Below are 24,697 nucleotides of genomic sequence, written 5' to 3' on the forward strand. Positions count from 1 at the left end.
TTTCTTGATCTGTGCATATCGACATTCAGATGTTGTCATTGTCCTTGATGTGAATGTGACTGGCTTTTAGTCTTTTCCCACAGCCTTATGTAGTACAACACCTATTCCATCTTTTGAACCGTTCGTAGATATTTTTGTCCTTCTGGCTGTGTCACAGAGTATCAAAAGCACTGTTTCTGTAGTTAGAATGATCTTCAGTTGTCCCCATTCTTCCTTATGGTTGACTGTCCACTTGAATTCACAATTGTCCTGTAACAACTTCCGTAGGTACTGTTTTGGAATACAAGTTTGGTATGAATTGCCCAATTAAATTGATCATTTCCAGCCCTCTCAATATGCTTTGTTTTGCCAGTGAGTCTGGGCATCTCTAAAATTGCTTTTGCCTTGCTCTTGTCTGGCTCCACACCTGCCTCTGACACCAAACTGGTGTTTTTCTCTGTTTAACTTTAATCTATGTAGCACTTTGATGAGCCTCTTGTTATGTTGGTCCAGTGTGGATCCCTGTAGGATCATGTCACACGTACCCCATTTATGCCTTCGATGATGTACTCCGTTGTCCTGTGTAACACTTCCGGAACTGAGGAAATTCCAAAACGCATCCTCACACAGGAGTATCAGCCAAACTGTGTATTAAATAGCCATCTTCATGCATTTTTATTTGCCAGAAGCCCTAGGATGCATCCAATTTAGTGAAAAACTCTGCAGTGGCCATCTCGCTTGTAATTTCATCCCTGGTTGGAATCGGATAATGTTCCCTCTTTATATTGGTGTTCGAGTCTTTTGCATCCATGCACACGTGCAGGTCACGGTTCTTCTTTCTGACACACATCATTGAATTCACCCATTCTGTGCCCCCCCCCCCCCCCCACTTTCTTTATGACCAGCTAGTGGTGTCATTTGGTCAAGTTCCTGCTTGAGCTTTTCTTTTAGTGGCGCTGGAATGCACCTCAAGGCATGCACTATTGGCTGAGCGTCCTCTTTTAACTGTATCTTATAGGTGAATGGTAGAACTCCAAACTCCTTGAAGAAGTCGGGAAATTGATACAGTATTTCCTCTACACTGTTCCATGCATTGTTATTGTTAATGATTAATACAGAAAGAGACAGAAAAAACCCACCAAACTTAATTAGCTATTTATTCTTATTTCTGGTTTGGTAAGTTACTTGTTAACAGCACCATCCCTTGGCCTTGTGAGGTTATGACAGACAGTAAAAAGAGTTTGATCATATTACAAAACTGCAATAGCTATATTTCCATTTATATCTGTGCAGTCAGTATATACTGATGGTTCATACAATTTATAACTATCTCATTGGAGAACATAAAATCAATTACAACTGGCCATAAACAATGAGTTTTCTAATCAAATAAGGTTTTGGACTGTGCTCAAATCCAAATTTTGCAAATATAATAATCAGATTTTATTTTTCAATTAATTTACAATAAAACACTCAAATGGTAGCATTTCAATGTGATTTTGTTTTTTTTAAATTACTAACAATATGCCCTTCCAAAGAAAAGGTACATATTCAAGATTAAAATTAAAACAATATTAAATGCACTCAATCCTTGTCAACGTTGCAATACACACATTTTCAGTGGCTAAATTAAATCATTGCATGAGGGCTTCATCATCTAAACTAAAACATGATCACCTGATAATGATCCTTTCAGCTTTCCACAAGGTTTTATTTTAAACTAGGCCCCCACCTTGCCAACGAGCCCTTGGTCATGGAGTGGTTGGCACAAAATTTGACATTTATTTTATGTTTCTGCAGTGAACTGGGATTCACTGATAGTGTGTGGTGCTGATGGCTGGCTCTGCCCCCATCTGCTCACATATAACCCAGGTTTCTCACCTAAACCCAGAACCTTTCTGTGAGACCCTCCCCTCAGTTATAAGCTAATAAAAGCATTTGTTCTCCCTCCAGTTGCGAGAGCTTTTATTCATGCTAGTTTCCTTCTGTGACTGGAATAGTATTTGTTTTCCTTCAGGCCTGACAATTTGCCCTGGGGCATTCTCTCTCTCACTAGCTGGACCACAGACTTGCCAATGAAAGGAATCACTTTCCTGGATTGTATAATCAGGAGCCTGAACTGGATGGACACTTGCATCTCAAGCCCCTTGCTTGCAAATTGGTCCCCATTAGGCTTATGTGACTGATCCATCAATCTACAAGATGCATTTAAAACCTTAATTAATTCGACCCACTAGTTTGTAGATACGAACCAGTCTAAGTTCAGAGGGACAAAATTCCAACTAAAGAGATGAAAAACAAAATAATTGTAGTGAGGACACGGGAAGACCTTCCCCTCACATCAAAAATCAAGGGGATAGGCCTGGGATATTTTCAAGGCCTCTGTATTTAAAATCATTAGCTCGTCCTTCCTTACACTTTTAAGGCTGCTCCAGGTTTTTAAATACAGCACGGTAACAGGTCATTTCGACCCACGAGTGCATGCCGCCCAATTAACCTACTCCCTGATACGTTTCAAATGGTGGGAGCAAACCAGAGCCCCCAGGGTAAACCCATGCAGACATGGGGAGAACCTACAAACTCCTTACACACAGCGCAGGATTTGAACCCTGGTCCCGATCGCTGGCGCTGTAAAGGCATTGCGCTAATCTCTACACCAACTGTGCTGCTCTCTCACAAGGCAGCACATTATAGAATTTGCTTTAAATCAATGATGCCAAGTTTGGAGAAGTCAGGCCTTTGAACATTTGTGTCAATGAATCCTTTATCGAAGCTGCAACACTCTTTTTGATTATTTGTTTTAAAGAATTACATTAAAAAAATGAAATAACTGCAGCAAACATTTTTATAAAGGAGGGGAACAGCATTTACTTGTTCGGGATGGCAGAGTTGGGAAATAGGCACATTGGTAAGGGAGAGAAATAAATTTCAGATTTTGACAGAAACTGGCTAAAACTAAACTCTGTCAGTTCCATGTTCAAATTAGCAGGGATTGTCTTGTGCAGCAACTTGAAAATTGGACCAGAGACAATTTTTCATTTTAGCTTGGCAAAGTGACCTTTGAATTTCTGAACTGGCTTGGCTCCAAGTTCTTTGTAAGATGGGTGGGTGGACGGGGTGGAGGGGGGGGGGGGAGAGAAGGGTCTCATTTACTTCTTGTCCAATAAAGGTTACAGTGGACACAGTGAAATAGTTCAGCTTTTTAGAAAGATGCATTGAGTGGGGAAAAAAATTACAAATCTAGTTCCTCACCCTTTAACTTGAAGAATATCGGCAATATCCATTAACTGCAGCTGTCAATGTTTCTCCACCTCGATGGGTAATTATACATCAAAAACAGATTCAACATTGATGAAATGTTTTCCAGCAAGAGTATCAATATCAAAATTGCAGTAAAGTTAAAAGTGGAAAAATATTGACATATTTGAATTATATTTAAATTAAATTTTGGCTGCAAAAAACTTCACCATTGATTTCTAGGCTGTGGATATGAAATTATCTCACTTTTTGGGGAATATATAAAGAAATTAATCAGCCTTTAAATAAAACGCACTTCATCTCCATCATTCAATCATCTCCATAACTTCCATCACCAGTGTGCGAGGTCCAGTCATGATCAAGTTGCTGACCGTTTTGTAGTCCAACTGCATTACATGCACACTGTTCACGGAAACCACAAACTGTCTGACCTGAATAAAACAGAAAATAGATTTATTATGCACAAGTGAATGCAAATATCTACACAACATGATATCTTTTACATTGCAGCTCGAAGTTTGCTCATTTCTCCACATTAAAGCTAATGGTAATTGAACCCCTGAAAATGGTCTCTTTGCTGGTTTCAAATGATCAATGTCTTCTCCGAAAGTGGTTGGAAGTGGAAAATGGAAAGGATGCACGTCCTATATAAACCACCAGGGTTTTAAACAAACTGGCCAGGTAACTATGGAATTCCTTAAACAGATTGTTTAAAATTACATCACGATATTTTAATAATGAAGTGCAAGTCAGAGGAGAGAATTCAACTTCAAATAATATGCAGAAAAAAAATACACGGGAAAGAATGGAGTTAAACAAGACAGTCTGCAGACACTGGGGTTGGAGTGCGACCCACAAAGGGCTTCATTGGGAAAGAGAAATAAAACAAATGTAATTTACTTTGGAAAAACACCAGCAAGATATGAAACCAGAGAAATGAGACACCATGCCAGAAATAGTTCCATTTTGGTGCCAGAGTGTTTATAAGTAAAACATTAACCCATTGTACAGATAGTAGAATATTTAACTATTAATCAAACTCCTGCAACCCTCTCATCAAAATTACTTTCCAACTTTCAGAAATTAATATCAGTTGTTATCTTTTAAATAATTAATCACCATCCATCTTTTTTTTTAAGTTTCCTGAAGCTCAATAGGATGTCTCTGATATAAAATGGTTGAGTAAATGTTTGAACTCTCTACAATGTGACAAAAGTTGGCCATTATGAATGTGTTGATGAAAACATATGATTACCAAATATATATTTTCACCTTCTTGTACATTGTATTTTTAACAGAGGATAACTTTGAACTACTGATTTGGTGTCAGAATCACAGGAGGTAAAAAATATGGCTGACTTTAAACAGAATCAAATGAAATTTACTTGTCCTCTAATTTCATACATTTTGTTTTGGACTTTCATTCCAACCTAGTTGTACATCAAAATAAAATATTAGAATGATAGTTTGCCTTCTCAGTCAAAAAAAATCACAATAAATAGACACATAAACCTGCATATTTACAAGGTAGAAATTGGAACTTAAGTGTGTTGGGATCTTTAACCATATCTTATGACAACATAATCACTGCTGGTGGCATCACGAAGATCCTGAGGCAGTTTACCTTGGTCCCAACAAAGCTTGAAAAACTCATGCAGTTTGGCATGCAGAGTTTTGCCGCCAGCCTTCCAGACTTCTGGGGGGATTCCATCCATACCTGCTGCTTTGCCACTTTTCAGTTGTTCGATTGCCTTATATGTCTCATCCAGGGTGGGAACCTCATCCAGCTCTAGCCTTAGGGGCTGTTGAGGGAGCTGGAGCAGGGCGGAATCTTGGACTGAGCGGTTGGTACTGAAAAGAGATTGGAAGTGTTCTGACCATCGGTTGAGGATGGAGATCTTGTCGCTGAGGAGGACTTTGCCGTCTGAGCTGCGCAGCGGGCTTTGGACTTGGGGTGAGGGGCCGTACACAGCCTTTAGAGCCTCGTAGAAACCCCTGAAGTCGCCAATGTCCGCGCTGAGCTGTGTTCGTTTGGCGAGGCTAGTCCACCACTCATTTTGGATCTCCCGGAGTTTGCGCTGAAGATGGCTGCATGCGCGACGGAAGGCTTGTTTCTTCTCTGGACAGGACGGCTTTGTAAGGTGAGCCTGGTGGGCAGCTCGCTTCTTTGCCAGCAGCTCCTGGATTTCCTGGCTGTTTTCGTCAAACCAGTCCTTGTTTTTCCTGGAGGAGAAGCCCAGTACCTCTTCAGTGGATTGCAGTATGGTAGCCTTCAACTGATCCCAGAGGGTTTCAGGGGACGGGTCCGTGAGGCGGGTTGCAACGTCGAGCTTTGCTTTGAGGTTTGCCTGGAAGTTTCCTCTCGCTTCGTCTGACTGCAGTTTTCCAACATTGAACCTCTTTCTGGGGGCTTTATTGTTCCTGGGCTTTGGCTTGAAGTGAAGGTTGAGCTTGCAGCGAACCAGCCGGTGGTCAGTGTGGCATTCCGCGCTAGGCATGACCCTGGTGTGGAGCACATCTTGTTTGTCACTTTCTCGCACCAGGATGTAGTCCAGGAGGTGCCAGTGTTTGGATCGGGGATGCATCCAGGTGGTCTTAAGGCTGTCCCTGTACAAAAACAAAGGCGAGAAATCAGACTGCTCAAACTACAGGGGAATCACGTTGCTCTCCATTGCAGGCAAAATCTTCGCTAGGATTCTACTAAATAGAATAATACCTAGTGTCGCTGAGAATATTCTCCCAGAATCACAGTGCGGCTTTCGCGCAAACAGAGGAACCACTGACATGGTCTTTGCCCTCAGACAGCTCCAAGAAAAGTGCAGAGAACAAAACAAAGGACTCTACATCACCTTTGTTGACCTCACCAAAGCCTTCGACACCGTGAGCAGGAAAGGGCTTTGGCAAATACTAGAGCGCATCGGATGTCCCCCAAAGTTCCTCAACATGATTATCCAACTGCACGAAAACCAACAAGGTCGGGTCAGATACAGCAATGAGCTCTCTGAACCCTTCTCCATTAACAATGGCGTGAAGCAAGGCTGTGTTCTCGCACCAACCCTCTTTTCAATCTTCTTCAGCATGATGCTGAACCAAGCCATGAAAGACCCCAACAATGAAGACGCTGTTTACATCCGGTACCGCACGGATGGCAGTCTCTTCAATCTGAGGCGCCTGCAAGCTCACACCAAGACACAAGAGAAACTTGTCCGTGAACTAATCTTTGCAGATGATGCCGCTTTAGTTGCCCATTCAGAGCCAGCTCTTCAGCGCTTGACGTCCTGCTTTGCGGAAACTGCCAAAATGTTTGGCCTGGAAGTCAGCCTGAAGAAAACTGAGGTCCTCCATCAGCCAGCTCCCCACCATGACTACCAGCCCCCCCACATCTCCATCGGGCACACAAAACTCAAAACGGTCAACCAGTTTACCTATCTCGGCTGCACCATTTCATCAGATGCAAGGATCGACAATGAGATAGACAACAGACTCGCCAAGGCAAATAGCGCCTTTGGAAGACTACACAAAAGAGTCTGGAAAAACAACCAACTGAAAAACCTCACAAAGATAAGCGTATACAGAGCCGTTGTCATACCCACACTCCTGTTCGACTCCGAATCATGGGTCCTCTACCGGCACCACCTACGGCTCCTAGAACGCTTCCACCAGCGTTGTCTCCGCTCCATCCTCAACATCCATTGGAGCGCTCACACCCCTAACGTCGAGGTACTCGAGATGGCAGAGGTCGACAGCATCGAGTCCACGCTGCTGAAGATCCAGCTGCGCTGGATGGGTCACGTCTCCAGAATGGAGGACCATCGCCTTCCCAAGATCGTATTATATGGCGAGCTCTCCACTGGCCACCGTGACAGAGGTGCACCAAAGAAAAGGTACAAGGACTGCCTAAAGAAATCTCTTGGTGCCTGCCACATTGACCACCGCCAGTGGGCTGATAACGCCTCAAACCGTGCATCTTGGCGCCTCACAGTTTGGCGGGCAGCAGCCTCCTTTGAAGAAGACCGCAGAGCCCACCTCACTGACAAAAGGCAAAGGAGGAAAAACCCAACACCCAACCCCAACCAACCAATTTTCCCTTGCAACCGCTGCAATCGTGTCTGCCTGTCCCGCATCGGACTGGTCAGCCACAAACGAGCCTGCAGCTGACGTGGACTTTTTTACCCCCTCCATAAATCTTCGTCCGCGAAGCCAAGCCAAAGAAGAAAAAGAAGATAATCACTGCTACATTCCTCGGTACAGGTAATTATTTTTAAAAATTCAGTCAGGTGAGGCTACTTAGCTGTTGGAAAAAACTTACATAAAATTGTTACGAGAACATCATTTGTTTGACAAAGTTAGTACAGTGGTTAGCACAAGGCTATTACAGCACCAGCCACCTGGCTTTGAAACCGGCGCTGTCTGTAAGGAGTTTGTACGTTCTCCCCATGTCTGTGTGAGTTTCCTCCAGGTGCTCCGGTTTCCTCCCACCCTTCAAAACAGGCTCATTGGGGTATTTGCGCATCATGGGCCAGAAGGCTTTAGTTCTAAATTTAAACAATATTACATTCTTGAGGTCAAAATGACATTAGACTTTACGCTTTGCATGCAATGAAACCTTTCTTCAGCACATAGAAGTAACATAGGTGAGAATCCAGGTCTGTTTAAGGTAATAACCAAAAAGGTTATGTGGTGATCTTTATATTTAAAACAAGAGATTGTGGATGCTGGAACAAAAACACAACATTGGAAGAACTGAAGAAATAAGTTCTTCCAGTGTCCTGACCTTTATATTGTACAGCAGGGTGCTATGAATTTTGATCAGTGAGGTCCTTGGTGATGAGACTTTGTGGATCAATACAAAAGTCCCAAGAGAACTATGCTATTGGGACTATAGTCATTCATTCTGTTGCTCTATGGAATTTCTGCCCCATAATGTGCATGCCATAGATCAGGTGTCCCCCCAAATCTTTTAGACCATTGACCCCATCATGGAATCCTTGATGTGGTGACAGGGAAGGAGGGGAGGGAGGAGGTGGGTGGTGACTGTGTTGGACAGGGAGAGGGTGGTGGTGGCGGCACCAGACAGGTGGAAGGGGGGGGGGGTGGTAGCGCTGGATGGGCGGGTGTGTAGCGACAGTGTTGGACACATACCTCCTTCTTTTCTGTTCCATCAGTCCTTTGTTCTCTACTTATTAAGCGGCCACCAAGAGAGGTTGGCCACCCCCGTAACAGGCGGTTCTTTCGGTAGACATGCCCCTGCTGCTTTCGACCACAAAAGTTCAATCAACCCCTGCCGTTTATCATCCCCTTGAATTGTCCCATTGACCCCCCCCCCCCGGAGTCAACATCATCCACTTTGGAGACCCCAGCCGTAGATGATGCCACTACTTAGCTAAGGTTTTCAGGGAGCCTGGTGCCATTCTGCTCGGCAGTTATCCAAATTTCACAATGAGAGAGAGAGAGAGCTTTCCCAATAAACGGTGTCCCCATTCCTCACTTCCACAGATGTCCTCTCTGATCTACTGAACTACTGAACTGAACTTTCACTCAGCTGACTTTTTTGTTTGAAGAATGATTGCAAAATATTGGCTTAGAATCCACTGCAAGGCAGTGTATTAATAAAGATTGCCAACTATTTACAATGATCACATTCTCACATGTTACAGCATGGGAGTATCCTGGAAGTCTGAGCCTGAATTCACCAATGAGCATAGGTGAAATCTGTAATAACCCAAGTGAAACTTCATATCCAGACCTTCAGTTTGGCACATCTAAATTGGCACAAGTCATCCGAGCTGGGATGTAAAAATAAGCAAGTGTAAGTACGTTTGGTTTCGTTTTATTTTAATTTACTCCCAATGTTTTATCAAATTTATCTTATTAATTATCTTTCAAAATTCTTTATTGACTGTTTCTAAAAAATTGTTATAAGTGCAACGTATATTTGGAAATAGAAAACCATCCTTCTGACAGCACGGAGTGTCAGCTGCTGTCAGGGCGGTCTGTAGAATGGACCTCAGTTTCTACCATCTGTGACATAGTCACAATTCACAGTTGTGCATAGGTTAGTGCAGCTGGCAGGACTCGCCCTAAGGCCACCCACAATTCAGCCTGTTGACCACAGGACCTGAAAGGAGCAGTAACAAGCTTCTGACAGCAGGGGGTGAAACAGCCAGCACCAATACAGAAATGCTTGGTGAAAGAGATTATACATTTGGAAGAGATGTATGACAATAGACAAGCTGCAAAAGAATACCACATTGAATGAAACAAAACATCCTTAAAGCCAGTTATTTCTTTAATTCATCCTGCAAAAGACACTAGTTGTAAGAATACGGAATCCATCTTCACAATAATCACATGGGACAACGAAGGTTTGCTTCCTGAACACTTTGTGGATTGGGCATTGCTGATCATAAAAAAATCACCTTAAAATTTTCCTATCGCATACCTTTATTTTTAGATATAACCTAATTTTGTGATTTCCCGTCATATTTTAAGTCTAACTCTCAAGCATATAGAACCATGAAGCGCAACATGTGACTGAAAATTCATTTTCTGCCTTCGCACTTGGACATCTTCCCTGCTGATACTGGTACGTGGTGAAAAGTTTCGCTAGGTCATTGTGACCAAGGCAAAGCCATATCAGGACAATTGGAATCCATCAATGCTGCCCGACTATTGTCGGACACTGACACGAGAGGCATCAGATGCTGAGCACAAATGAAAATCAGCGGCAAAATATTTTTTGGGCTGTCGAACTAACGCGATGTGTCAGCATCATTAGGCGATTAAACAAGCTGAATTCAATAAAAGAAAATTTAATGTTTCTCCAACCTCCTACGTGATACAACAAATCTGAAATTATCTGTGTTCAGCTTGAAGTTGTCCATCATGATCCCCAAATTTTTTTTTCAGGAAGCAAATCTTTTTGGGGGTGGAAAAAAAGTTGTTGCCTAATTTTATTGAAGCTGAGGCACAAACAACATTTAACACAAAATTAGCTGTCACTTCAAATAAAAACTGTATCGAACAGATAGCTTTGATAGTTAGCAATAGCAAATAGACTTCTTCTGCATTGTACTTTATGTGTCCATAAAATGATAAAGATCTCTAAGTTTGCAAGAATATAGTTTGCTTTGTGCTTTAGAATCTTTGACTTTCCTTTGTCATTGTGTAAAGCTGCTAGTCTTTATTTGCTACTGCATTTATCTGAGTTTCTTATAATTTTATTTCACACTTGCTATGTTTCCTTTAAAACTAATTCTTATTCCTTCATCTCTTTCACCCACCCACTCTATTAACCAGAATTACACAGGAATCAGTTAAAGGAAGGTCAGGCAATGAAGCCAATTTATAAATGGAATAATTCCTCTAAAATTATGAACTTGCCATCCTTCTTAGCAAAAAGCTGTTTGGCGTATTTACGCAATTCTCGAGCTGAGATGCAGTACTCAAAAGGGATGGAGAAACTCAGCAGGTCAGGCTGGAAAGCAACAGGCGCTTGACGTTTCAGGACAAAGCCCTCCAAGGATCGAAATGTTAACTGTCTATTTCATTCCATGGATGAATTGTTACTCTGGCACCACATCATGAGATTTTCCACCCCTTCTCCATAGAGTGACGCATCGTTGTTGTTGACGAGGCCAACTACTGTTGTGTCTTCTGAAAACTTGATGACACTGTTGCAACTGGATCCGGTGATGCAGTCGTGGGTCAGTTGCATGGAAGTCCTGAATACATTTACAGAAAGGGGTGTTGAATCCCAGTGAAGACACCTTCTCACCAGCCTCTGTGGAATGATCGCATTAAATGCCGAGCTGAAGTCTATGAACAGCAGCCTGGCATATGAGGCATCACTCTGCAGGTGGGTCAGGATGGAGTGAAGGGACAAGGCTTTAGCATCATCAGTGGAACAGTTTCTTCTACAGATGAATGGAAATGGATCCAGCGCCTCTGGAAGGTGCATCACACATTTTTCCTATAGCAGGAAATGAGTGAAGTGAAATCCACTGCCATGGCCGTCTACGAGACCCCGTGGAGTCAGAGACAGCAGATCATGAGTCCCCCTCCAAACGGCCCTGACAATCATTTGATCATTTGTCCTTAAAAGCAAAAAATTAAATCAGAGACATTAATTACAGCTCAAATAGATAAAAATCATTAAAGACACTTAAAGGTATCAAGGTATTAGTATTTAAATAAAAACAAAATAAAGATAGAATTAAAAATAAGCCACTCACCTGTACTTAGCTTTTCAAACAAGCTTGGTACAGTAAAACCCCTGGTATCTGGCATCTACGGGGATCGATAGATGCAGGTAAATAAATTTGTCGGTTACTTGAGATTGCACAAATTGGCAAACTAAACGCTAGCTATTTTAAACTTTCTAATTTTGTTTACCTAATTATTTTCCACAATATTTTTTTTGCTGATTGTTCGAGGCCGGCGTTAGCTTGAATTCCAAATAACGGGGATTTTATTGTACACGGGGTTTCATTGAAACCACAAGCCAGACAAAGTGCATCCATTAAAACAGGGTACTTGTGATCTACCCCAGGGCTCAATGCTGAATCCACCATTGGTTTCTCACCCCCAGCTTTCTTTCGGGAGATCGAGAGGTCAGACTCAAAATGACCCACAGGAAGGATGTCCTCTATGGGTCAACCAACAAAAGGCAAGTAGCTTTAGGCCTAATTAAAAAGACTCAAACTTCTGCTGCACCTTCCTTGATTCAGGAAAAGCCAAATTACTCTATAGCCAATGAAGTACTTTCGAAGAGTGGATACACAAGAAACATGACAGTCAAAGTATGAAAATCTGGACTGCTTGGGTTTGGGTTGGACCAAACTTTTAGACTTTCCAGATTCTCAGGCAGTACAGTAGATTTCAGATTATCCATAACGCTCGGGACCGGGCAAATATCAGTTAACTGCATTTCTCGGATAATTGAGAAATAGTTTTAAGCAGCCAAGTCGCATCAGCAGAACACTTGTATCGGCCGTTCCTGATCCCCGACACCTCCCATAGCAAGTGGTGTGGCTGAACCTGCCCGGGAGCCCAAGGTCTCTGCTCCAATGCTGTCATCGGCGCCACCACCCCCGGTCCAATGATGCCCGAAAAATCAGTGCCCCCCCTGCAGTTACCCTAATGTTTGCTGCCCCCCCCCCCCACATTAGATTTGTTCTGATGACAACTTTGGGGACAGCAGAGAACTAAGTACAGTGGAGGAAGTTACCTATAATGAGGAAAATCTCCACACGCATTGCCTGACCCACTGACTTCCTCCAGCTGTTCACTGATGTTACCAAACTGGCACTAACAGCGTATCAGAGCCCCACGTGAGCACGTCGGGTGAATTTCTTTTTCCAACTTGTGACATCATGTCGCCGCCGAAATTTTTTTTCGGGTAACTGAGGATTTCGGATAATTGGAAACGTATTGCACTTTTAACATTCAAATTTAAGGAGGAATAAAGAAGAGATGAACAGGAAAATTTTGACAGCTTATTCATTAGCAAAAACAGAACATTTCACTTATCAAAACGAGCAGTTTTAAAGAAAAAAAAATAAAGTGGTTGCTTGTTGCCACTGTGCATCTATGGCACTTACACATTGACGCACACATATAAAAGCCCGCTATACTTAAAAAGTTTGAAAGTTTTCGAAAAGTCCAGATTCTCGGGTGCTCAAGATTTCTGGATTTCTACTGTATCAAACACCTACAGTGCCAGGTTCCACAAGCAGCAAAGCAATAATGTCTGGATCACTCGTTAACTATGCTAGCTGATATTGGCAACACCATTATTGCATAATTTATTCATTTCATTATATTAAAAAAATGGCCTTTAATTTGAAGTTCTAACCTTTGAATTTCAGTTGCAGTCTCAGTAAAATGTCCAGTCAGCAGATTACTTATTTTTAAAAAAATTGGTCAACTTTGACTTAGCTGCAACATTGTACATTCTGCGTGGGGTTTTCTCCAGGGGCTCCGGTTTCCTCCCACCATTCAAAATGTACTGGAAATGTAAGTTAATTGAGTGTAAATTGGGCACATGGACCTGGGTTACTGTGCTGTATGACTAAATAATCAAGTACATGCAGAAAAAAATTCACCTTTGACCAATGGTAGATCAAGCCAAAGCACAGGTTTTTACTTGTTTGAAGGTCAAAGCCTGTAGTAGAACAACAGTTATCATTGTTTATGCAAGACTAGTCTATCTCACTCTAGTTCCTACAAGATTAAATCTGTACTACAGACAGCCTGTGGCACAATTTGCATTAGCTTTGCCTTTAATAAACACAGTTCTCAATCTAGTTAAAATGGTTTATGGTCTTCCCCTCATTTCAAATGTCCTTGTTAAAAAGGTTTAATTATTCTGATTTGGTAATAAGGATAACAGCAAGGGTTAGGGTAGTGGTTAGCGCAACACACCAGCGACCGGGGTTCAAATCCAGTGAGAAGATTTTGAAAAATTCCATTTTGGGGGTCTCATTTCTGCAAGGCTTTAAAAAATTCCATTTTGGGGGTCTCATTTTTGCAAGGCTTTAAAAAATTCCATTTTGGGGGTCTCATTTTTGCAAGGCTTTAAAAAATTCCATTTTGGGGGTCTCATTTTTGCAAGGCTTTAAAAAATTCCATTTTGGGGGTCTCATTTCTGCAAGGCTTTAATTCATACACCAATGCATTGGAGCCAACCTACCAGTACGAGGTGTTCATAGCACTGGAAGCTCAGCAAAAGCATGACAAGTTTGCTGTAAAATTAAAAACAAAATGCAGGGGAAACTAGGCTGGTCAAACAGAGTCCTTGATGTAGCAAAGGTTAAAAAAAAACACATAGCCGACGCTTTGGGCTTGAGCCCTTTATCAAGGCATGGAAAAATGTCAGCAGGTGTCCGAATAAAAGAGCAGGGAAGGAAAGGGCGCCTGCCAACATTTTTTCCATGCCTTGATAAAGGGCTCAAGCCCAAAGCGTCGGCTATGTGTTTTTTTTTAACCTTTGCTACATCAAGGACACCGTTTGACCTGCTAAGTTTCTCCAGTGGTGTTTTTACTCCAACCACAGTGTCGACAGATTTCTTGTGTTTTACTTATGACAATTTTGCTGGCCTTGGAAATCTACACAAGAATATGCACATTTCTTGGCCCTTGATCACAAACCAAGAGTGTGATGCACGGCTTGTACGTCGGTTTGAAACAAGACCACCTGCGTTATTGTAGTAAATACATAAAAGTATTGGAGAAACTTAGCAGGTCCTGCAGCATTCATTGGAGGCAGGGATAGATAACCAACAATTCAGGCCTGAGGCTTCATCGAGGCCAGAAACATTGGTCATGTAACCTTGCTCCAAGGGACACTGCGGAACCTGCCGCCCTTCTCCAGCATTTCTCTACATTGATTATTACTCTCTCATTGATCAATACTGGAAGGGTACATGTATGGAAATCTTGCCGTATAGCAGCTAAAAGATCATTATTGAGATGGATGCAACCTGATTGACATGTTGTAGGAAAATTTGTGCACATTAAAACACAATGGACCAGGTGAGGAGGAAACCTTTGAGATCAAAAACAAACAACGCTTATCGACATTAACAACTTTGCTGAAATAAGGAAGTAGTAAAAGGTGCAGATAATTTTATTGAAAAAGCAGGGGAAAAAAACCCCAAAATAAACAGGTATCAATCAGAATGAAGCAGCTGAAAACTTCAGGTCCATTGGTGGAACATGACACTTCAAGCCAAGACAGACTTAAACTTGGAAACAATCAACAAGGAGCTGTAATTCAAGGAATACTAAATTGCATGTGGACAAGCACCCATTAATATTAGAAAGATTCAATTTTTCCAAGTATTTCCAAAATAATAATGGAAATGGCAATGTTCAGTGACATTTTACAAATATTATACTTACTGCTAGAAAATGAGAGAACTGAGGACTTTTTTTTTACATTTCCCTCCTTCTTAATTTGAGTGGCCCAGTGCAAGCAAGCCTAGTGTTAACTAGAAGACAGAATCTGGAAAAAAAATCCTGTTGCATGTGTCTCCTTGCAACTAAAGGAGAAGTGACATTGACTTGAGTACATTATATCATTCCACCTCACCAAGTCCTTGGCAAGAAAACAAGTGCGCAGAATCTTGTGACGAAAGAATCTGAGGCTAGAGCAATCATTAAAGAGTTTTCCATTGATTTGAAGCTTTAAACGCCTTTTAATACGTTCAAAACAACCATCAGTGCAATTGATTAATTTTTCACTAATAATGTTCTATTAATCTTTCCTAACTGTTTACAACACATCAAACAGTGGCTCAAATAATCACAGATCAATTACAAGATATCTCTGACCTATCAGCATTAGCTTACAATGTGAATGGGCCACAAGTCATGAAAAATCTCTCATTTGTGATTTCCATTTTTTACATTATTTGTATTTATATTTTGTCAACACTCAACTTGCTTTTGGAATAAAAATATTCCTTGCATTTCTTTGCTCTGACAGATTTTTATTCAGTGACATTTTTTACTGTCAGCAGAAATGTAAAACCAACAAAGTTTGTTTAGGTAGACATTACACATCCCATCCATTTCTCTTCTCTACCGAGAAATCTGATTTTCAAAATTTGAAAATCACTCCTAGCACTTTATTAAATGGCACCGTACAGAAATACCATCACAATCATTAAAGTATTAAAGTACACAATAAGTACACCATCATTAAAGTTCACAATCTTGCACAAAGGAGTAATTCAAAGTAAACCCAGCAAATGCCGGAGCCTAAACATTAGCTGTTTTTCCTCTTTCCACAGATCTTGGTTGAGCTTTTGTGCTTCAAGCATTTTCTTTATTTACTTCAGATTTCCATCATCTACAATTGTTTGATTTTTGTTCACCAGAGCAGCTAAAGGTATCACCATAAATTAACAAGTACAAGGTGTGTGGTTGGTGGGGGGAGGGGTGAACCCATCTCTCTTTGGAAAATACCACTGGAGTGGACTATTGATCCATATAGTTCAATGCGTTGCTGGAAACCTTCACCAAGAAAGCCCTGATGTGGGTTTTGGGAACCCCTGAAAATTTCTCTTTGTTACCTTATCCTAATAGATTATTAGACATCAATACCTGTCTGAGCTTTTTCTTTTGGGAAATATATATGGTTTGGAAAACCAATGTTGTCAAAATATCAATTAAAATTTTTTAAAGTTGCATTGGCGGTGGCCAGTTGTTTAGCAATTACATGGAAATCTGAATCTAATCTTCAAATTGATTGTTGCAAGAGGGAGATGCAAAATTGTATTCCCTTAGAAAAGGTGACATAATATTAGAAATGGGTTTGACATACTTAAAAATATGGAAACCATATTTAAATATTATGGGGTTGGATATGTAATGCTTTCTCTTCTACACCCCACTACCACTTTTTAAAAAAAATCTTAATAGTTGAACCTTGTCATGTTGGTTTAATTCTACTATTTTATTAATATTCTGTCTTTCTTTTTGGGAGGGTGGTGGTTATCACAATAGCTTTGCACATATATCTGTATTCTTTTTCCTTTTCTACTCTTCTCACCTTTATGTACTATACAAACATTTAATATTTATTTTATTTTGATAAATATAAGTATTGTTTGGATAAGATTCTATTATTATATTGTACTGCATTCAAAACTACAAATATTTTTTTTTAAAGCCCTGATGTGGGTTTTGAGAACCCCTGAGCATTTATCTTCGTTACCTTATCCTAATAGATTATTAGACATCAATCCTTGTCTGGAAAAAAAAAGTCTCACATCTTCATTAATACTTTGCATTATGTACTGCAGTTACTTTTGTGAAACAATCTGTGCTATGCCACAAGATTTTCACCAGATTGCACCTTTTACATAGATGCCACTCCAGCGCTGTTACTCTCTCTACTGGCAGAACGAAGCCAGGGCCGGAATGACCCCCCCCCATTCTGTGTCGGTGCTCTTTACGAAGCAGGCATAGTGTAAAAAAAAGCCACAAATATCCCTGAATGAAGTGGCTGTGTAAAAGCGTAATTGCACAGAGATATGCAACAAAGTACTAAACATGACTACATACATACATTTCATTGCTATGACCCAAATATTATGCTACTAAGAAATAAGGAGACTGTGTATAAAAAGTGCAGTAATTGCTACATGGTCAAACCAGAATAATGTTCACAAATACCCTTTAATAAAATCTGGAATATGAACTTTAAACACATCGATTGATTACAAATTTAAAACTATGGAGCACAGTGGCAAATAAAGGAAAAAAAAAAGTGTCTTTGTCCCAAACATTATGGAGGACATTGTATTAACAGAGCCAGGGTGAAAGATAAATTTCCTACACGGGTCTAATACAAAATGTTAGTTTCAACTTCAGAGTTACACCACACAATCCTTCATTTCCTCACTTATCTTGAGAACTCTTCAGTAAAGCTGTCATGTAGCATCAAATTAGAGAGATATGACTCCAGAGGCTGCAGTACGATAATAGATCGACAATCCAAGGCATTACCTTAATTCCAGCTGCCGCAGCCGGCCCACCTGGATCGACTGCCTGGACATAACATGGTCTTCCTCCTCGCACCACGAAACCCCACCCTACTGCATCGCCCACTATCTAGAATTAATGGAAGTATACAATAATGTGAAAGCGAGGCCATTTTGGCAAGAAATCACAGAATAATTAACCAGGATAACAGGAGTGGCCTTCACAGGTGACCCGGAGCTACAATAAGTGACAAATAGGCCAAATATCAAATCTCATTTATAAAAATAGCACTGGCGGTAACAAAAAATGTATCGCGATCCCCTCTACTTATTTCACGATGGACTGCAGAAATGAGCAGCTGTTTACCTATGGGAAAAAAAAATCACTTGTAAAGAATAATTATGACACTTTTGTAAAGGTCTGGCGGCCAAATCAGGACCAATAGGGGCCCAGATACAGTCATAAAAAGGAACAAAAAAGGTATAAGTTACTATAATATGTACAAAAGAGTAGTTTCCCCAACTGAACTCTACATGCTCTGACGGTGAACAGATCTGCTTGTATGGAAGGGGAGGGATGGTTTTGTTTTTGTTTGTTGTAATTGTCAGAAAAAGTTTAATATATTGTGTATTTGAAATGTCACTATGTGTAATTTTTGAAAAAAAAACAAATAAAACATTCAAAAAAAGGAAGTCTACAATAATAACCCAGCTTTACCTCATAAGAGCTGACAAATATCTTGTATAATGACGTGCACATCATATTGGGTCAAATGAACAAGGCCTTGTCGTTAATATGAAGCCTATGTGACAATGGGTTGGAGAGACCAGGGCCATAATGTTGGAAGATTCAGTGGTGCTCCACAGAAAAGGATCCTGGTTAGAAATTTGGGAGCTTTCATTTTTGTTTTTTTTTCTCTCCCTTACACAGTTAATTTACTCGAGCATAAAATGAATGGATCTGTAGAAGCTTCAGAAAGCTAAATGCTGTTTGAAGCTCAAAAAGAAATATGCTCAAGGACACAAGGGGGACTGGAAAGTGCGTGCAAACTCCCATTTCTGAGCCTCACTGCAATCAGCAGGCCTTTGCAATATCTACCCTTTCACAATCATATCTTAAAATAATTAACCACAAAGCTACTTAAACCCTAGACATCATGGATGTTCACGTCATTGTTAATCAAAATATTTCTTTGTTATTCAGTTCAAAAATGTTAACACCACTTGTTAAAATGAGTGACTGCTGATCAATTACTTTGTACAGAAGCTGCACAACAATTAGAGAAACAGCAATGGAAAATTCCATTAGCCGAGAAACATCGAGAAAGAAGGAACTGTGTCAATATTTTCAGTTGGCGTTCAGCAAGGTAAAATAGCAGTTGAAAGGTGCAAGGCCCTGTACTTGCTCCAATGATGCAAAAGTAATGCAAAAGCAGAGAAGAACAAAAACGGTCATGAGGTTGTGTGTGAGTGGTTCAATTAGAGCATTATCAGTAGGAACTCAGCTTTTAACACGGGTAGCTCGAAGGTCACAATAATAATCATGATTGAAAATGCTCTACTTTTGCAGTGATTATACACAGCAGACAAATCGCAAATATATAAGGCAACATGCACGAATGAATATTCATTCATTTTTGCAATTAGGGTTCAAAATATTTCGGTCTGGAAACAGATTAAAATTCTGGTACTATTAAAATAGCTTAGTGTTTTTGGGTTCTTGATCTATCAACAGTGTTCATATTTAAAAGAGAACACCTTTGTCAATATTAGGCACAGTTCACAAAAGGTAACTGGCACAAGGAAAGGCTCACAGTTTAGTCCACTCAGCCGAGGCCAGACAAATCCACCCACTTTCACTCTCAAAGCTTTCCTCCAACTGCAAATTTTTGATGGCATAGATTAAACAATAGACTAAAATTAAGATACTCTAATTAGCTAACACAGTTACTCAGGATCATTTTTTCTTCCTGGTTACTCTCTAATGAAGCAGTTCCGGGTATTTTTCTGCAACATTAAATACTGGGACATTAGCAGCCCTCTACTACTGCTATAATATTATTTTTTCGGTATACCCTGAAGCCCTCTTCAGTGCAATCATTATTTGCTTCAGAACAAGTGAGGAGTTTACATGTTTGGTTTGACTACTTAGTTCCGTTGACTGCAATAAGCCCAGATATTCAAACATTTTAGCTTCAGGGCTCTGTCTTTAAAGTCGATTTCCTCACGTGAAATTAAATTCTCAAAAAATTAAATTAGTCCCAAACTGATTTTCTAATCTATTTTGTTACTGAAAGCTTACTCTTGGTGCCACTTCTAGTGATCTGATTAATGGGCATTAACCAGGATTAGAGGGTCCATCCAAACAATAACCACATTCAATCCCCAGCAATAATTAGGTAGGGCAGTTAGATTTTAGCCAAAAGTTGCTTTGGATGAAAAATGTCTGAGAAACAGCACTCTGCTTTTGAATTAGAATACAACACCATACTGGCTCACCATGTTGTGCCCCCAACAATCTATCCCTTCCCCACCTCACACCCATAACCCCTCTGATTTACTCCATCCACAGGTATATCTAAGAATCTTGTAAACTTCCCTTTGGTACCAGCATCCAGGGCCACATCAGGCACTCACCATTGTCAGTGTAAAAAAAACTTATCTATGATGTCTCCCTTGAACTTTCTCCCACTCACCTTAAACAGATGTCCTCTGGTATTAGCTATCATTGCCCCAGGAAAAAAGTGCTGGCTGCCCACTCTCTCATAGTCTTATATACCTTTATTAAGTCATCCCTCATCCATCACTAGTCCAAAGCGAGAAACCCCCAGCTCTTTCAACCTTGCTTCATATAACAAATCCAATCTCCTCTGCACCTCTCCAAGGCTTCTACATCGTTCCTGTGATGAGGTGACCATAAATGAACACAATACTCCAAGTGTGGTTCAACCAGTTTTAAGGATCTGCAATATTGCCTCAATCACCCAGCATATCACACACCTTCTTAACCAGCCCATCAACTTGTGCAGCAATCTTGAGGGGTCTATGGACTAGGATCCCAAAATCCTTTTGTTCCTCCACACTGTTAAGAATCCTGCCAATAAACACATAAACCTCCTTCAAATCGACCTTCCAAAGTGCATCACCTAACAGGATTGAACTCCATCTGCCACTTCTGCATCCAACTCTGTATCTAGTCTATATCCTGTTGTAACCTACGACAACCTGCTATCTGAAAATAACAGGTTTCTTTGGAGTTGTGTAGAATCTCTACTCTTATTCCATGTCTGCTGACTAACCCCAAATAGTTTCCTCTTTCAGTACCATTATGAAACATAATATTCTTCCAATTATCAATAATGTTTAATATTTGCACAAAATATTGCCATTACCATAAATTCTAATTAACAAAGTATTACTTTCTTGAGTTTTTCCATTCCCAGAGGAGTGGCTGAAATTTTCCATGAAAATTTTCACCATTTTGGTGCACGATTCCAACAGGAAAACATCAGAAGGGCCTCAAAATATGTCAGGTCCCAAACCAGAGGTAAAATCCACTGGTTCCAAATTTATTTGAGGATTTCTAATCCCTGAGAGCTGAGGCCCAGTGAAATACTCCTGCACAAAGATAACATTGGCTCTGGTACAAGATTTCATTCAATTTTCTCTCTCGCTGAAGTCTTTTAATTTAATCAGTGCATAGCTTCCATTTACACTGAGTGACAGCACAACTGCACAAGTAGTAACTGTTTAAAGTTTCAAGAAATGCACACTTACTGTTAGAGTTTTCTTTATGTAAGGTGCTCCAGGTGACAGAAGTTCTTCATTAGTTACAGGTCTCTTCAACACTACAATAATAAGAACCAGTGAATATGTACTTAAGTATTTTAAAATTTTACGCAAGAAATCCACCATGCTACATATTCTGGCAGAGTTCAGAGAAGCCTTTGTTGTTACATGTCACAGAATATTTCAATACTCTCAGAATATTAAATTATTTTGAAAGGCTAATGCTGTTTTTTTCCATAAATTCCACAACAAAACAGGAGGACTCATTTGAAAGAGAAACATACAGAGCCTTTTAACACTAAAGTCTTCTCTGAATCAGTCTCCAGGCAGAACTTTCTTCTTCTTTGGCTTGGCTTCGCAGATGAAGATTAATGGAGGGGTAATGTCCACGTCAGCTGCAGGCTCGTTTGTGGCTGACAAGTCCGATGCGGGACAGGCAGACACGGTTGCAGGGGAAAATTGGTGGGTTGGGGTTAGGTGTTGGGTTTTTCCTCCTTAGTCTTTTGTCAGTGAGGTGGGCTCTGCGGTCTTCTTCAAAGGAGGTTGCTGCCCGCCAAACTGTGAGGTGCCAAGATGCACGGTTGGAGGCGAAATAACCAACATTTCAGGCTTCATCCCTTCATCAAGGAATGAACAAAATGTAGGCAGGTACCTAAGTAAAATATGGAGTGGGGAGGGGGAAAGAGAGGCAGGGGTAGGAGCACTGGCCCACAGGGAGAAGGCAATAGGTGGATAAGGGAGGGAGGGCACAACAGAAAACAGGGTAATGGGGGATAGTTCAGTGAATGGAGAGGGAAAGGGGTGGAGAGCTGGAGGAAAGGCGACAGAGGGAGAATGGGGAGTGATCCAAAAAAACTGGAGGTTGATGTTAATGCCATCCGGTTAGAGATTGCCCAAACGGAATGTTAGGTGTTTGTCCTCCAATTTACAGGTGGTCTTGGTTTGGCCATGGAGTGAGTGGTTGGCCACTGGGAGATCCCTGTCATTTGAGGACAGAGCAACAGTGCTCAGCGAAGCGATCTCCCAGTTTGTGTTCAATCTCCGATGCAGAGAAACCCAAAACGGGATTACCGGATCCTCCATTTATATTCCTTTATATATTTTGTTTTGGTTTCCCTCAAAAGATTGAAATGCTCTATTTTGGTTACCTATAAATTTTTTTTTAATTCCTCAAAGAGGAACTCATTTTGGTTTTGTGGTAATTACCCCAAGTCAATTCAACTCTGAATTCTTTGTTATTTAACAGCTTATACACTCCAGTGAACTTGGAATTTTATTGCACATGCTAAATCAGAAAAATCTGATCTAGTTACAACTTTGGATTGTGCCTAACAAAAGTTTGTAGATGGTGTACAGGAACAAGAGCAATGTTGTCTAATAAGTAACTGTGGTAATAAGTATCTGTGGTAATAACCAACTACACTACTCCAAAACAACTTGCAGAGACTTTTTAAACGAGTCAAGCATGACTGGTTGCAATGTTATTTCTGTACCTAAGAAGAATCTTTTTTGAATCTTTACTGTTAATTAACATCTATCGAATGTTTCACAACAGTGAATGGCCCAAACAAATAACAGCGCTCTGTAATGGAAGATTTAAACCGTGTTTCTTACTTTTGCAGCCTTTGGTCCTGCAAGGCTGAGAACCTGCTTGTTGCATATGAATTAGTAGACATTATCTAAATTTACACTATGGGGCCCAGGGATGCATATGAATCAGTAGACATTATCCAACTTCCACCATGAGGCCAAGAGATGCAGTTGTCTTTTGTTGGTCGCAGACTGTCAGGAGAACCTTGAAGATAATTAAATAATTTGTTCAAAGAGATAAGATCTGAAGTAAACAACTTTTGGGTAATATAAGCCATGGTCCCACTGCTGAAGTTTGAGACTCTCCAAGAGGTGGCAACATCTCTCAGCAAGAAGAACTTCAAGATTCCAAACTGACGTCCCGGTCCGGGGAGGTGGAGAAGCTGCTACCGGCGCCCAGACAACCTACTACAAGTGTGCAGTCGTCACCTTGCTTTGGCAGTTGGGACCAGTCCAGGCATTGATAAGTATAATTGGGAAGGGCTTGCATATTGTAGTGTGAATTCAGCTTTAGATTTAGTAATAAAGACTTGTATAAACTGAACTGCTCTCGGTGTGTGTCTATTTTCTTTTGGTAGCTTGAACACTGTGACCAATCTAAAACGAACAAAGTGAGAGGTACAAGTTTACCCAAGACACGCATAGAACTCATATAAGATTAATACTGGTCTGCGAATGAATGATCTGTGGATGCAACATAAATGATGTCGACTTTTCAGATAAGTTCGTACAGAGGAATGCAAAATCTTGAACTGTGCAGTAAGTTTACTCAATGATGTTTAGGTGATGACAAATATTTTTCCTTTGAAAAATTAAATCTCTAACTTTAAAAATATTTTTCAATAGCCTCCTGTAAAGAAAGTTCACTTTTTCTGCAGATACTTGGAAGCGTTGATGACTAGTTTCCACACCTGGTTCAGGATATCTGAGATGTTTCACAAGCCAACTCAAGACTCACAGACACTGTAGATGGGGAAGGTGATGCTGCTTTGTAAGGGAGCATGCTTCTTCTATCCACGGCTGTCCCACCAAGATCATCTGTAAATTGGAGGAACAATACCTGATTTTCCGTCTGGGCACTCTTCAGCTGGATGGCATCAACATTAAACCTTTTTATAGACTTTTTTTTTTAAAAAGCTAACATCAAGGCAGATTCAGGAGGCAAATTCCCATCTTCCTGGGGGGTCGAGTCAGAGGTGGAGTAACTATCTCCACCTCCTCCATGAAGGCAAAGCCGCTGAAAGCAGCGGGATGATGACGTCATCATCCCGTGTCCCAGGACCGGGATTTTTTAAATCCCGCATGTCGTAATGTAGCTAATTACATTGCGCAGGAGATCTGCCCGAGTCCTAAGACTGCTTGAACAGATCTCCACCAGCCCACCAGAAATGGCCTCTCGAAACTGATCAGTAAGAAAGCAACGCTGGGTCCACCTAATAGACCTCCATAAAAAGGTATGTTCAATTTTATTTTACTTTTTGTTGCCCACCTTCAAGGCGGCGTTGCACTATAAAAACATGCTAACCTGCTCTTCCCTTCCCCCCACCCCCTGTCCCTCAGCTCTCTACCCCCTTCCCTCACCATTCACC

The 24,697-nt window shown here is 40.8% G+C and overlaps 1 protein-coding gene across 4 annotated transcripts in view; it reads right to left on the bottom strand.

The window, feature by feature from the left end:
• Positions 1-1,122: 1,122 nt before the first annotated feature.
• The window catches only part of LOC138735659 (DEP domain-containing mTOR-interacting protein-like), a 55,968-nt gene continuing 32,393 nt past the window's right edge, over positions 1,123-24,697 (bottom strand). Inside the window, exons 7-10 of one of the 4 annotated variants that reach the window (XM_069883812.1) lie at positions 21,507-21,577; positions 17,755-17,859; positions 11,472-11,526; positions 9,520-11,333 (exon numbers count right to left, since the gene is read on the bottom strand). In XM_069883812.1, the coding sequence (XP_069739913.1) occupies positions 11,317-11,333; positions 11,472-11,526; positions 17,755-17,859; positions 21,507-21,577 (248 nt within the window). In that variant the 3' untranslated portion in view covers positions 9,520-11,316. Of the gene's footprint in view, positions 3,669-9,519; positions 11,334-11,471; positions 11,527-13,343; positions 13,403-17,754; positions 17,860-21,506; positions 21,578-24,697 lie in introns of those variants that run through there. The other 3 variants (XM_069883813.1, XM_069883811.1, XM_069883815.1) reach the window with 3 other exon arrangements.

This window comes from Narcine bancroftii, chromosome 6 (assembly GCF_036971445.1).
Source record: "Narcine bancroftii isolate sNarBan1 chromosome 6, sNarBan1.hap1, whole genome shotgun sequence".
In the NCBI taxonomy this organism is placed as follows: domain Eukaryota; kingdom Metazoa; phylum Chordata; class Chondrichthyes; order Torpediniformes; family Narcinidae; genus Narcine; species Narcine bancroftii.